Raw genomic sequence first — 15,285 nt, 5'->3', positions numbered from 1 at the left:
TTTCTCTTCAAAAATTTTAATAATAGACCTTTCCCGCATTCCACTTCCGTGCGTACGAACAATAGCTCCGGACTGAGGTTGGGGTGAACATTTTCAAACATTTGCTGTATTTTTGTCCACCCTGACCTCGACGCGGTGCCATTGTTTGTTGAAATGCGGGAAAGGTCTATTGGTTCATGGCATTTTGATCTGACCTGACTAATGTCGGCTTTAGACATGGGTAAAGGCAATCGCATAAAGAGCTTGATGTAAAAAAAAAAACCTGTCACCATCTGTGAAGATCCTGTGTTGCGTAACACGCATCACGGAGATTACTGGTCCGTCACTAAATCCGATTACTCCGTATCCAGCTACGAGTAAAGCACCGTGAAATGATGCTAGATTACTGTGACATTTCGTCACTGTAGCCGTGTCCCTTGTAGCCCCCGCAGGACTCTCCTGTGAAAAGGTCGGGGATGCTTGTTTGAAACTATAAAATTGAACCACTTAAGAGGACCAATCTGAACGTGGCTCGAGCCCTGTTTGACCCCTAAAACGCAACAATTTAAAAAAAAAAAAAAAAACAGACATGCCAACGTTTTTCTGTTGTTTCTTCGAGTGCAACCCTGAAAGATACCTTGACGGCTAACAATAGTGGCGTTTCGTCCTGAATGCCCTAAGTGAGACCATAGTCCGTGAATTGCACCCCTAAGCGAGACGACGAGCATTCGTGACCTTTTCACATGGGACTCCCCTCCCCCCCACCCACCCCTATGTCGTAGCTAACTGGAGAGCAGTTTTTCTATCCTTTTGATAGAGACGTCTGACTTTCGAGAGGAAAACTTTCCATACTAATGACGCTGAGGTACTCCCCTGGGAGTGGAAGTAATGAGCATCCTCTGAGATCAGTACCATCTCCGATTGGGTGATAATTGCTCGGGAGAAATATTTTTTTTAGTGTACGTTATTATCCCCCTTTTGAAAATGCGAGGTTCCAGCCTCTATAAAGAGTCCAGTCTTGCACTACATTTTTAACTACAGCAATAAGCGATTGCGAGTTCGCTTGTGCCTCTGTTTCAAAGCAAGTTCTTGTGCAAAACCTGTCATGAAAATGAGTCTCATATACATGAAAATGAACCTGTTGGCGGAACACATTTTCATAAGGATAGTTTCGCGCGAGGACTCATTTTGACACAGAGGCAAAAGACAACTCGGAAATGGCCTAATAGAATCAGTTCAGTTTTCAATAATGGAGTGCCAGTGAGTTTGAAAGCACTGCAAATTCCGCCCAGTTCTTACCTTAGTTTCCTAACTTAACAATAAAACTTAACGCCAAAAATTCGGTTTATACTTAATTTGCCTCATTTCCTTGGCAGGCGTTATACGACATGTACAAATGGCGGCTTCTGTAAACAAAGTCAAAGTTCAACTTTTCCCGCTTTCAGTCCTTTAAGTCGGGTCTCAGTTTGAGTTAGTTCCGGTGGAATCAGGCCAGTTGTCTCTGTGTCGCTGAAGTAACCGTCATCTCCAACGTAATGAGTTGGGTACAGGAGCAACGGTTCCGCTGTCATCGCAATAAGGTTTCGAGGATAGAAGTGACTACTCCATTCCGAACTGCAAAGGAAAATAACACTGTTAAGAGAAATGAAGAAGACTTAAGGCAGACAATCAGGGCATTCGAAAAGCTAAACGGGCGTTCACACTAAAAGCACAAGCAACAAAGTTACCGACTGTTATAATTGACGTAATAGATTGCTCTGGCGAAAGGCAGACGGCATTTCCCGATTGAACAGATTGGCGTCAGTTTTTCATGCGTTTGTCCTGTTATTGATCATGAATTTCGTCATAACATTATCAAAGTAAGTAGCTGTGGTTCCACGAGGCGATAGCCGAGTGGGTCCGCAGACTACCTTGAAAATGTTACGACAAAATTTATTGTCAATAACAGGACAGACGCATGAAAAACTGACGTCAATTTGTTTATTACGATAACAAATTGTCAAATAGTCCGCTCTCGCTCGTTGCGTCAACATCGCATAAATTATAAATTCACGTAACTGTCCCCTTATTGACAACAAAAATTAGCCAATCAGCGCACGAGAAATGTCTGCAGTTTTTGTAAAATTCACCGTAGGAAAAAAGATGGCGGATGTACATTTTACCACAAGGCCTTGCAAACCTAACACAGCCTAAAAGGCACAAAGAAAAGCAAATTTTTACAATATATGTCCCTGTACTAAGGATATTAAGTAGCCTAGGTTTGAAGATTGTATAACGTTTCTGTACGTTTTTATGAACGTTATGAATGTTTTCGTGCGCTAAGAACGACGGGTAAATGTACCAGTCGCCATCTTTTTTCCTACAGAGGATTCCGGCACGTTACATGATGTGAATGAAAATGATGGAAATAAAGTGGAGTGTTCAACAAAACTACGATCCAATACTGGTAGTTCTTGAGTTCAATTTGAGTTGGATGTTAGCTGAAAGAAGGAAGCTACAAACACAAATGTACAGGAAGACATGCCGAGACTAATTTATCTTACTTTATATGTCTGTTAAACATGATCGGCAGAAATTCGTCCACGGCTACCATCTTCTCAAGGGGTTTAGCAGACACGAGCTTGCGGGCGCCGCTTAAACTGATAGCATATCCCAGCGTCCAATAGGTGTAGTCAGCCCAGGCCAGTGCTTGTGCTCCAGACACCATTTCTACGGGCTTACTGTGAAATCGCTTCCGTCCAATATAACTATAAAACAAATAACAGACTTGCCTATTTTAAAACAGGAGAATCATGCGCTACTAACACGTCCAACATCAGGTGGGGAGTATTTTCCTGAGCAAATCACACTTGGGTCTAGTCTTTCCGATGATATTTTAGCAGAGCCTCGTTCCAAGGCTCTCTCTCCTTTGCCTCAACGACAAGGGAGGCAAACGAGAGAGAGCCTGGGAACGAGGTTGCTTTTATCATTATCTTTCCGATGATTGGATAGTTCCGAGTTATTGTTCATCCATTAAAGAAAAGTAGGTGAATTAAAAACTTACATTAGTTCCCAGTGGAATTTGTTCGACAGGGCGTTCGCCTCTTCAAGCAAATATTGCAGCTGATTTCTAAAGTCGGGTTCGAATCGTACATCATCTTCTAACACCAGCACTTGAGCTAAGCCGTTGTTAATCATCTAACAATTACATAAAAAAAGAGATGATAACAGGTTAAAGGTGAACTATTTACCAAATCATTGCAATGAAAAGTTTTAGTCCTCCACAACGCTCGCGTAAGAAATTGGAAACTAAACAGAGCCTCTTACCTCTTCCCATATAAGGTAATGGCTCAAGAAACATCCGATCTCTCCCATGGTTAGAGGCCTAAAGAAAAGAAGATGAAGGAAATCATATTTTTGCTTCTCTAGTCACAGTTTAAAATGTCAAGTCCTCATTATTAACTGCCATTTGTCCCCTTATGAAAGTTGCGAGATTCTGCCGGGCATTAAGAAAGTAAATACGTGGAGTGATGATTTTCTTAACTGATTCTCAGGTCACCTGCCACCTTGAGATATTGTAATGTAACTGAGATAAAATGATGACCTTTTTTATTGTAGGAAAATACAGCTGTACATATGCGAGAAGAACGTGTATTGTTCATATCAAACTAAGATGAAATTGGAATGCTCTTCTCATTTCCATTTTCTTCTCATTTTACTGGCATAGAAGTTTTCCCAGTAAATGTACAACACATCGACTTTTGGAAGGTTTGGTAGCAACGAAAAGTACTTTAAAAATTATTTTGAGGTCTCGTTCTCAATCGTCTTGAAAAAGACGATCGATTACGCCCGCAAAGAAAAGTGGGAAGACCGAAACTCTTGTTCATCCCTTGTGCCTTTGCGATCTTCCCGTGCACTTGCAGTGAGAAGAGTTCCGCCATTACATGGTGCTTGGAAGGTACAGACCTTTGGCGACGGCTTGCATTTTCTGTCAGTATATTTAATTTGTTCGCTTCTGAAGAGAGGTACGTGAGTCAAATCTAAATGCTGTTTTTGTATTTGTTGCTTTTCGACAGAACGGAGTTGGAGTGTGTCAAAGGGGCAAATAACGATAAAAGTTTACAGAACGGGGCTGACAAGTTCCTGGCATAATGATTATGAAGGTACAGCTGCTCACCTTTTTCCATATGGATCACTGTAACCTGGTAACATCTTTATTCCCATGTCCTTCACTTGTTGGTCAGTTAATGATCTGCCAAAGGTGACAAAGTCATATGTAATATAACGAAAAACAACGCAATCACTCAGAAACAGGAAAACACCATGCAACGGGTTGGTGGATAATGAGAATATGTGCAAAAACAGCAGCAAGCTGCTTGAGTGCAAATAAATGCTGAATCACACGCTAAAAATATCTCCTCTAGTTCAATACAGTATTGTTTCGTGCTATTTAGTGGGTAACTTAAAATAATCAAATGCTTTTTCAGAGTAAGCCTAGCTGCAATGGTTGGCTCATATAGACCCTTTTAATAAATGTTGCCAATGATGCATTCTCTCGTAAGTATTAAAAATTAATTAGCCTTATCTATCTCGTTTTAAAGTTGATAATTACTCTCAAACAACGTTAATTTAAATGCATAAAAAAGAATTGGCAGCCATTTACAGAAAGGGTCTATACAGCCCCAGGTACCATGCATGTCAGATGATAACTTTTAAGTTCAGTCAATGAGAGCCAATTTCACTGAACATACAACCTGGCTAGGAAAGCTTCCTTACGAGCCTCCTTAGTTTTTCCTAGCTACATCCCTGCAACGAAGTACAGGTCATAAATCGAATGAGTGTGACACTTCCTGCCAAAAGATCATGATTATGTGAGTTAAGTAACACATGAATATAAATGCGTGACACAGGAGGAAGGGCAGTACTTACTTGCCATCAACAGCATCCAACATCTTAACACTAATTCCTAACTCTTTAAGGGATGCCAGCATCCTTTTCCTACGCAAAGGCCTCCTTTTGAGGTTGATGAGATATATCTAATGGAAAGTATTTTTTGCAAAATTAACTACTGAAGACAGTGTTTCCTTAAAAACCAGTATTATGTGTGTACATATATATTCTTGTAAATCAGGAAAGTCTACAGTACTCTCCTTGGGTATGCATGTCAGAGATGGATACATGGGATGTTTTGCGCATCCCAACTGGGCACGATTTTCGTGTCATTAGCGCACGCTCATGAGCACGTGCATATGCACAACATATACAAAGTGGTGGCTCTTGCTAAACGGCTTGGCTTGCGAGAGACAAATCATCATTTTTTCTCGGAAACGAGTACCAGGACCTAATGATATGTTTTATTTCGTTCGAATGAAGCAATCACCTTCTTTCTATACATTGAATATAGACCAGTTTCTTGAAAAACTATCACTGAAAATGAGAGCATAGCTAGTATTCGGAAAAGATAATATGTGCTCTCAAGATCACTGCATGCCTGGAACATATCGAATCGTGGTTGGCTAAATATGGGTGCCTTTATCATGAAGCTTACATCAAATTGCTCCTTTAACATTGATGCAGTACATCCATTGATGTTTTTTCAGTTAACTTTCACCCTTTTTTTCTGCTCTCACAAAGCATAAAGTGAATGGTTCAAATATAAATGTCTCTGAAAGCAGATAATTTAAGGAGTTATGGGGTTTATTTTAAGGTCTTTCTGCTCCTAAACGAATACTGGAACCCCCCTTTTTTATTTCAAAATTTAAGTTCTCTTGATGTAAGCAGCATACAGGTAAAGTTCGAGAGAAAAGCTATTGTCAGTTCTATTTTGATGGAATTACCTTAACTCATGTATCATCTCATTTTCTAAATACTGTGAACTGCCACTTCTAAGCCCTGGGCTTATACAACTTTGTACAAGGTTTTGGATGGGCTTATAAACGCAGGGGCTAATAAGCGAAATAAAAAAAAAAACATTTTGAAATGAGCCACACCAGTGTTGATCAAAACACGTTTTCGTACATGTATACTGGTTTTTAATATATTATGCTTTGAAACATCAAAATAAATCAAATTCATTTCTTCATAAAGTTGAGGGGGGTGGGAGTTATATCTAAGGGCCTATGATCAGAAGTAACATTTTGGTTACAGGTTGATGGCCCTATAATCACGGGGGGGGGGGGGGGGGGGAGCTTTGAAGCAGGAGAGCTTATAAGCAGCAGTTTACGATATTCTTCCAGACCTTCAGTTACATTTTAGGAAGAATAAACTCAGAAATTAGGTCAACCTGTTTTATTTGACCTCACCTACAACTCTACATTTTATTTTTCTTCAAAAGAAATTTGCCAAGTCTTCAGAACACTCATAGATTGACTGAGTAAGGATGTTTCATTTTGAATTTATCAAGTAAATTGACCATACCTCATCAAAGCCCAGCTTTCCAGGAGGAGTATTTTGGACAGAAACATGTGAACTAACAGGCATCAATTCTTCTGGATGATCAACTAATGCCAAAACAAATTTGTTATTAATTCCAAATAAACAACATCATACATTTTGGCATGTCATTAGATTGTAAAGCAGAAAGGAAAATGATGAAAATAATACAATAACTAACTAAGTAAGGGTAGTCGGTATAACACTAAATAGCCAGAACTAGTGGGCAAATGTAAATGTAAAAAAGTAAAGGAAATGCATGTGTTCCAGTTTAAAATTAATCATCAAAACAATTTCAAACTTGTTTGATTTGTATCTTCCTATAGGTGTCTTATGTTTAAATAGGATTTTTTTAGTGCTCTGGGTGCGCAGAACAATGCAATTCTGTCAAGCTAACAAAGAAATCACTTACCAAACCACTCCAGTTTCTCATGAGTGAAGTCAATCTTCATGTCTTCTAAGGTATTATTATCATTTGCAGGCTTTAACATGTAACCATAAACTTCCTTATTTAAAAGGTTCAGCATTATCCCTGTTAAAAAGAATGGTGTTTTACATAAGCCACAGATTAAAAAGGTTCAGGTGCATTGAGCAAATCTATCATGCAAAATGTCCAGAAGCACTGCATTTATGGTGGATCTAGGAGAAGAGTGCCTTGGAAAGGGAGTTGGTGAGGAGGAGGGGGAAGAAAAACAAACTGGGCAAATGAAAATTCAGTCTTGCAAATTTTTCAGTCTGTGTGTCCCAGTCATTTCACTCCAGGCCACCACCATGCTTATAATATTCCTTTAAAATTCTTGCAAGAACAACCTTTTAACTTTTAGTGACAATATTGCCTTTGAAAATTAAAGTACACCTTGAGCAAACAGTGAATTAGAGTTAATTTTTGGGCGCTTAGTTGAGAAGTGTGCTTATCAATGAATACAGTGATGGTATTTGCTTACCAGCTGTCCTTGCTGAATGTGCAAAAACAAGAATGTCATCCTCTTCTCCGTGATAACTTGCTAGAGGTGGATTATACCTCAACTTATCAGTTATCGTCTTCCGTAAGTCTATCAGGATAGTAGAGTGTATCATTGGTACTTCAAAACAGCCCTTTTCCTCTCTTTGAAGCATTGGAAAGTACTTTTCAGATCTTGCATAGTACCCCTATGGTGTCACAGAGAAACAAACCTAAAATTGAATACAATGTGTAACACAAACAAGAAATTTAAATTTGACAGCTACTAAATAACAAGCACCTGGGTTTCTGTTTCCTGTGAACTTTAACTTGAGGGCTCACCAAATTAAATGGCTAGACTTCTAAGTTTGGCCTCACTAGTAATCAAAACTTGGTTCACTTAGAATACTAGAAAATACATGTACCCTGGGGAAACTCCCTTATAAAAGGATGGAGGTGCTAGTCATACCTTAAATGGGTTAAAAAAAAGTGGTTTTGGTACTTCTTAGGGTGATCAGCCTCAAACGGTCCACAGTAGGAGCTTCCGCGGTACCTTTTAGCGTATTGAGCCCCCAACAAAATTGTGACAGGGGGTAATATGTTGTTTTAGAATTGGTACCTCTTGGGGGGTGAAAAAAAATTCAAGCCACGCCCACAAAGTAGGACCTTGGTACCTCTCAGGGGTTCTTTTCAAAATTTTCAATGAGTGACCTGCCCTATTTATATGGGAGACCCCATGGAGAAAAATGGTAGCCAAGTCTACAAACCTTTAAATACAACTTCAAATGGACCAATGCTGATTGAACTACAACATAGACAAGTTCTGATTTGAAGTGGTAGCCAATTTATATCCAACTTACATGGTTAACTTCATTAGAAGTAGTAACCAACTCAATTTGTATCCAACCTAAGTTGACTTCAGACTTGGATGTAACCCTGCGTAGCACAATTGCTTCTCATGTGGATACAAAATCCAACATGGATCAAATTGGATTAAATATTTGCCTGCTCAGACCCAAGCTAATGTGAGTTTGCCTGGGGTGGCTTAAGGTGGCCGAACACAGTTTTCACGCACGCTTTTGCTGATGCAAAACATGCCTTCAATAGAGCGATCATTTTATTTACTCAACACCCTCACTATACGTGCTATTTTTCTCCATTATTGAATGCAGTGTACTGATGCCTTTAGTCTTTTATTACAAAGCTATGTTAGAAAAGGTAATGACGCAAAGAACCCAGCAATTCTCAGCTTTTTCTTTGTTACCGAAAGAACCCAGTTAAATGCGGCGCATGCCCAGTTGCTCGAAAAATTGAGACCGATTACTTTTGCAGAAACTTGCTGATTTCTAACGATCCAGTCGTTAGAATTTCAAGAAATTTGGCAAAAAAATAATTCAGAAACCATGCGAATGATCTATCGCAAAAAATCTGAATTTTGGCATAGGGAATTTTTAATAATACAGAACATGCAGTGAAAACGATTTACGGTGAATTGTGAAAGTCGCCTATGTCAAAATTTTATTAGAACAGTGTTGACAGAAGGGATTTAATGTCAATTCATAGTGGGCAAATGATGAAAAAAATCTAACGACTGAATTTTTTTTAAATAAACAAAAACCATTTTTTAAGCCTTGTTTTTAACCAGCCCTGTTGCCATGGCAACAGCACTCACCTTAGCCAAAATGTGAGAATAAACCCTTCTGTGGTTAACGATGACTCTTGCAAAAAACGGGCGCCAAAGCATAAATATCTTTAAAGTAATGGTGAATTAGGCAGAGGCTCTTGAAAACTGTGTTCGGCCACCTTAAGATCACAATCAAACATGTTTACCAACAGACATCATATGACTTGCCTCTTCATCCATTCCACCCCAGAAATTGGAATATGCAGCCTTCCCACCAAACACTTCAATCATTGGTGCAATAACAGTCCTATGAATGAGATAAAATCCGTAACTCCAAAAGAAAATAAACAAGTGGTAAACGAGATCTTACCAAGCAAGTTAGCAAGCCTTTATTACAATTAAAATATACTGTAATGATATGAAAAGTATGGTCACTCCTCAGCTTATGGAATGTTACTACATAATTATGCAATTACCATTGTTGATATATGTCTCCAACCATTCACTCATGGTCTAGCACCAATTGTAATGGGGATCAAATTATCAACAACATACTGTCATTCACTCCATCCCCAACCCCCCAAAGCCTCAACTCTTTTAAATCCCTGAAATACAGTAAAATCCTGCATAAAAGAACACATGTTTTGGGGTTTCAGGCTGATTTTGTTCTTATATATCTGGTGTTTTCTGCAAAATCAGCCTGAAAATGTTCTTAAGGTGTTCTTAAAATTGTTTCCAAAAATTAAATACTGCATAGACTACCAACAGATGAAATCAATGTGCAAGCACAACATTTTAATTAATTAATGTATAGCACATATATTGATCTACTCAGTACTGTAGTTAATACTGTACCCTAGTAGGCTATTCTATTCTAACTGGCAGCCAATGTTTTTTTTTTATATAAGAACAATTTTCATGTTTCAGGCTGAATGTGTTCTTATGTATATGGTACTTTTTTTGACCAAATTTCAGCCTGAGTGTTCTTAATCCACTTGTTCTTTTATGCGGGATTTTACTGCTCAAAATATGAAATAACATTCTTGAATCTAAGCCCCTAATATACATCTTGGAGGATCTGCTCACTGCTTAAGAAACTGGCAATGATTACTTCATTCCCCTACTCTTCCCCCTCCCCTACCCTCCCCTCCTCCCGTGTACACACATGCACACCCATACTGGAATCGTCAATTTAATACCCCACAAGATCTCTTCCATTACCCGGTCACTTTTATCTTCTTGTAACCTTAAATATTCCATTACCTTTTGTAATTGGGTGGGGTGACCTGGGTTTACAAATACTTTGGGTTATTTAAGCTCTCTATCTTTGCTACTGGATGTGCAAATTACTTCTAGTTGGGAGTAAGTTTTTTTTTATTCCTAATGGCAGCCACTAAACTTGTAACAGGTAGCATGTTTACATGTTTTAATGTTTATTATGTTTTAGTGTGGTATCACTTTGCAAAAGCCACATCAGATCAAATGGTACCCTGAGTTACACAATTTCCTTTGAAAAAATGTTAAGGTGAGGTAGGGGGTTAAAGTGACTTCCTCTGGCTCCAAGCCAAGACATGCAGCCAACTGGCTTCAGTAATATTTGCATCTTACATGTAGCTGTTACTTACTTTTTCTCCTCCATCAAAAGTCTCAGTGTCCTAGGATTGATTAAGAAGTTGTCACAATCCACAAACTGGAAGAAAAACAAACATGATATAATACTCCAGTTCTTGAGAAAATCAATGAACTGTGAATTAACAATGTTTCATTTTCAATTTTAATACATTTTGGTAGACCTTCATCAAGTTTCACTTTAACTTGCACCAGTAATCTTATTAAGCTGCATGCAAGTACCAGTCAGGAACTAAAATTTTCTTTTATCTCATATTTCCTCAAATCACAAATTTTGTCACTTTTTTATGATGAACATTTACTGTGATATAAGCCTGATCAGACCAGACAATTTCTATACAAATCTCTTGGATACAGCTGAGTAGAGTGTCTTTCCTTTGACTGATTGTGCATGATTTTGGATGTCAGAGTGCTTAAAATCAAAGTGGAATTAACTGTCTATGGTTCAGACCACAGATCTCCAAGTGACGAGATATTTCTGGTGATGATAAGTATCTTTGGACAAAATGGCAATTATCCCATGGAAATTCGCCAGGTTTAGATTTTCTGAGGTTGGCAGCAAAGCATTTTCATGGTAATAACTTGTAAATTATCTCTGCCACTTTACCAATGGTAGTATTTTTGTTATTGATTCTGACTATTTTGCAAAAATCCAAGTTAGAGACTTGTTCATGAATCTAGACATTACAGTTTGTAAACATACAAATATATAGTCTGCCCACTGTTTTCTTGCACTATCCAGAGCCCTTTGTCGAAGATACATCATCTGTCGATATCTAGTCTCAGTCCACTCGCCTGGACCTTTGGCATTGTCATAGTGGCTGGGAGTGTCAGACACATTTATTAACACTCTGTGGTATAAATGCTTTACATTTTGAGACCATTCCTGTAATATTGCTGATGTGTTGTCTTCATTATGGTCTGATCTGATCCTGTTAATATAATTGGGAAAAATGGACAATTGAACAATGAGTTGTTCAAAGGTTGGATTATACTACGGCAGCCCCTCTGGGCCAAAGTGTTCTGGCTTAATTACAGAGAAGAGGTTAATGTAAGTGGTTAATGCAGGTGGCTGTCGTAGCAGGTTTCAATAACAGCAAAATGTATGGATCGATACAATGTTGGGGTCAAAAATCCAGGTCATGGTAGAGTGGTGGCTGTCATATCTAGAGGTGGCCGCTAGTGTAGGTTCAACCTATTTACAGGATGAATCTCCTGTGTAATCCCTTGGATCACAATTTACATAGCAGGCTTGACTGAAAGAAATGAGCTCACAAAGGTTTATCCATACCCGTAGTACATTCCCAATATGAACAGCCAAGTTTGTGTTCAACGGTGTATGCAACAGATCACAGGGATTGGAAATTGGGCTCTCCAAAAGAATTTCTGAGTTTGTGTTCTACCTTGTATGTAACAGATTTATGGAGGTTGGAAATTGCACTTGCCGAAATAATTTCTGACCACAGGCAATATAAGGGCTGTACAATTCATTGATTGAACCATGAAGCCCAAATTTTAGCAGAACATAGCCAAACTGCAGGAATGAAGGGATGAAGAGTTGAAGATGCTCTGGGAGGGAAGAGAGGGTTAAAGGCTGACTGGAGGGGAGAGGAGGGGAGTGGAGGGGGGGGGAGAACTTGAAATGCATAATCCTTAGCGGCCACCTTAACCATGAGAGTTGGCTTGCTAACTCAAACCCAGTTACTTCAAACTCCCCTCTGTTTCAAACGGAAATCATTTTGCCTTCAAAATGATTTTTCAATCCTTTAATATTGGCCATCTTGATAGGGTTTAACCGCACTGTTGTTTTCTGGTTACAGCCTGCTGGATATGTAATAATTTGCACGACAAAATGAAAAGAGCCTAGCACCCAAGGAGCATCATGTTCCATATGGAGAGGCACAAGACAATTTTCATTATGCAAATTGCATTGTGCAATGGTGCATTGAGTCAAAAGAACACATAAAGAGGAGCAGTTGTAGAAATTCCCCTACAATAATGACCTGTTTTCCAGCAAGAAAACTTGAGGGATGGTTGCACATTGCAATTTGCACGATGAAAATTAGATTAGAAGAATTAGTTGTAGACCACTGGGTCGCCCACCTTTCATTTCTCCTTGGTGGATGTAAAACACCAGGGCTGGAAAGTTCGAAAGCTGGTTAACACTAACCCGGGATTAAAAGTTAACCAAAGTATTAATTTGTCTTGAATAGAGATGTTTTCCTGCTTATGTTTTATGAAGTATGAGATTATTGAAATTCAAAACTGAAGGACAAACAATATAAAGAGAAAACCTCACTTAACCTCCTGGGTTAGCTTAAGGTTACAGTATACCTTCAGGGGTGTCTTGCACGCAGACGATGTAGCGCGTTCAGTTTAAGCTGTAGATACCTAAACCCCTACATCAAATTAAAGCTTATGGAGCTGGCTATCACACTATACCAAGAATTTTGAAAGAAAATGAATTGTCGAATTTTTCACGACCACTAAATGCAAGCACCCGAATCACCTTTCAAGAGCTACAAGTCAAAGCGAATTTCGTTTTTCACCAATTTAATTTTTTCCTTGGTTTCAGGGCCCAAAGCACTTAAAAAATTTGTCTGCGTTTTGGCATATTCAATTGCAGTAAAAAGTTACAGAACATTTTCGAAAAAGAATTAAAAAAATGTGGAGTGATCGTACAAAAATTGCTTTCGAAGAAAAAGTATTTTGAAATTAACAATTCCCAGACACGCTTTTGTAGTTTATATGTTAAACTAGCCACTGTCCAAATTTAAGAGCAATTGAACAAATTCCCTTTGAGTTATAACTCTTTAAAGTGTCTGCTTCAAGTGAAAAAATTTATTCGAGAAAACAGCGCTAAGAAAAATTTTCTGCTTCGCAAACAAACTCCGCCCACAAACGCCTTCAACTGGGTTCTCAGATAACTAAGCCAATCACTGCAGGGAAAGTTTACTAAAATTTACGCGTGAATCTCTAAAAAACTCTTGTGTTTCGCAATGCGCTCAAGGAACTGAAGGCAGAGAGAGAATTTTTCTGTAGCTCAGTGTTTCTTGAAGCTGGTCTGGCAAAATGGGAAAGACTAAAAAGGATACGAACGCTAGAGTGCTGAGCGAAGGAAACAAACAAAAGAAAGCGCGGAGAGCAACTGTGTGTGGGCAACTGTGCATCACTAATATTTCAAATGGTCTCAATGAGTTCGACGATTCGTCCATATCAGACTCATCAGAAGAGTCTCTGTCAGCATCCCTGTTATTGCTGTCAAGTTCCAAAATTTTTACAGAACCTTTCTTTTCTCTTACCATAAATATTTGCCCGCCTTATACGATAACTATAGCTTCATCCGCGTGGCGAACTTTTGCTTCTTCACTCACTGATGTATTTTCATTTGGTCTTCGCTGTTTTCACTTTTTCGAACTGGTCCATGGTTTAAATGTGGCCTATGTTTACTTATAACTTAATAGAGACACGCCTAATACCAAAAATGCTGGGTAGTCAGAACAACAATGCTGATCAACTGAGTAGTCAATTCGTGACATCCATACAGGTAATTCCCGCGAAAATCGTTTTGGTTGATTGCATACACGCCATAGAGCTGTCAATCAAGAGGTAAACTTTTACTTCCGGTGAAAATGTAAAACCGCCATTTCTCTGCCAATATTTAGCCTTTTTCAAAATTTTTTTTCAGAAGTTAGAGATTATTCTTCGACCACTATTTTGACTCAAAACTCCAAATTTGAAGAAAATTGCCAACCCGAAGGTATACTGTAACCTTAACTGGAATTTGAACAACCTGGCCCAGAAAGTTTATAATTCACCTAAATGGCTTTAAACTGTCTCCAAGAACACAGGAACATCGAAATATAAACACAAGACAAACGAAGCCATTTTTAAAAATTCTTTTTTACAACTGAAATCGTAACGCAATCTGCAAACAACTTTATGTCATGGAGATCGTATACAACGTCTGGGTAGCCTGTGCTCAAAGTATGCACGGGGAATCGAATTTCATGACACGTTGGCAAGGGCTACAACAATTTATATCAAACATTTATCTTGATTATTTTGAACAGCATGGGCCTCATTCACGATTCAATTACAGCTTGTCCGTTTCCACGATCATGCTATTTTTAATAGCAATTAATCTTCTCCCAATGATGTAACAAACAATTTCGCAAATTGTGTCTAGTGTACGGTCATTGCTGCCTGTCTAAATAGCGCTTTCGTTGACATCAGTCCACAACAGTTCTTAATGTGTCCACGTTTGTTTACTATAACTTAATCAGAATTTTTCTGTGGTATAACACATTTAAAATGCAAACCTGTATCAATACAAAGCAGTTAATGTTACCAGCAAGGAGCACTTACCAGACAGAAATTCGATTTTTTGGGTAATCCAAATTCTCGATGTATCCGAGCCAGTTAGGAAGAAGATGAGCCGCATTGCGAGCTATGATCGCTAAAAACACGCTGGGTTCTCTCACCGCAGACTCTTTTGAAAGATTATAAACAACATCTGAGATCTTTGAGTCCGCTGTTGATATCTGTAAACTTGTAAATAACAGACTAATCAAGCATAAATTACAACACACAGCCATCACTAATCGATTTCGCGGTGATTTGCGAGCTATTTGCTGTCACAGACCATCGTGCTTTGCAAATAGGTAGACCGGAAGTGAAATACTAGCTGTCACGCAATTTG

The 15,285-nt window shown here is 38.7% G+C and overlaps 1 protein-coding gene across 1 annotated transcript; it reads right to left on the bottom strand.

The window, feature by feature from the left end:
- Window positions 1-745: 745 nt before the first annotated feature.
- LOC145493410 (procollagen galactosyltransferase 1-like) lies at window positions 746-15,226 on the bottom strand. Its single transcript, XM_081472881.1, has 13 exons — window positions 14,952-15,226; window positions 11,287-11,515; window positions 10,580-10,644; window positions 9,183-9,261; window positions 7,335-7,539; window positions 6,803-6,922; window positions 6,376-6,458; window positions 4,888-4,994; window positions 4,136-4,210; window positions 3,286-3,343; window positions 3,023-3,156; window positions 2,523-2,726; window positions 746-1,593 (listed from the first exon to the last, which is right to left on the bottom strand). Exons 1-13 carry the CDS (start codon window positions 15,179-15,181, stop codon window positions 1,398-1,400), a joined length of 1,785 nt encoding a protein of 594 aa, XP_081329007.1. The 5' UTR covers window positions 15,182-15,226; the 3' UTR covers window positions 746-1,397.
- Between the last annotated feature and the right edge of the window lie 59 nt (window positions 15,227-15,285).

Source organism: Orbicella franksi, chromosome 1 (genome assembly GCF_964199315.1).
Source record: "Orbicella franksi chromosome 1, jaOrbFran1.1, whole genome shotgun sequence".
In the NCBI taxonomy this organism is placed as follows: Eukaryota; Metazoa; Cnidaria; class Anthozoa; order Scleractinia; family Merulinidae; genus Orbicella; species Orbicella franksi.
This window is presented reverse-complemented; position numbering and strand designations above follow the sequence as displayed.

Excerpts from the sequence above, each read along its gene's own strand:
- LOC145493410 (XM_081472881.1), bottom strand. The coding sequence starts at position 15,181 with ATGGCTGTGTGTTGTAATTTATGCTTGATTAGTCTGTTATTTACAAGT. Across the intron at positions 10,645-11,286 it reads AGTGGGCAGACTATATATTT|TTTGTGGATTGTGACAACTT; the intron begins GTATGTTTACAA and ends TTTTTCTTCCAG. Across the intron at positions 6,923-7,334 it reads ACATTCAGCAAGGACAGCTG|GGATAATGCTGAACCTTTTA; the intron begins GTAAGCAAATAC and ends TCTTTTTAACAG.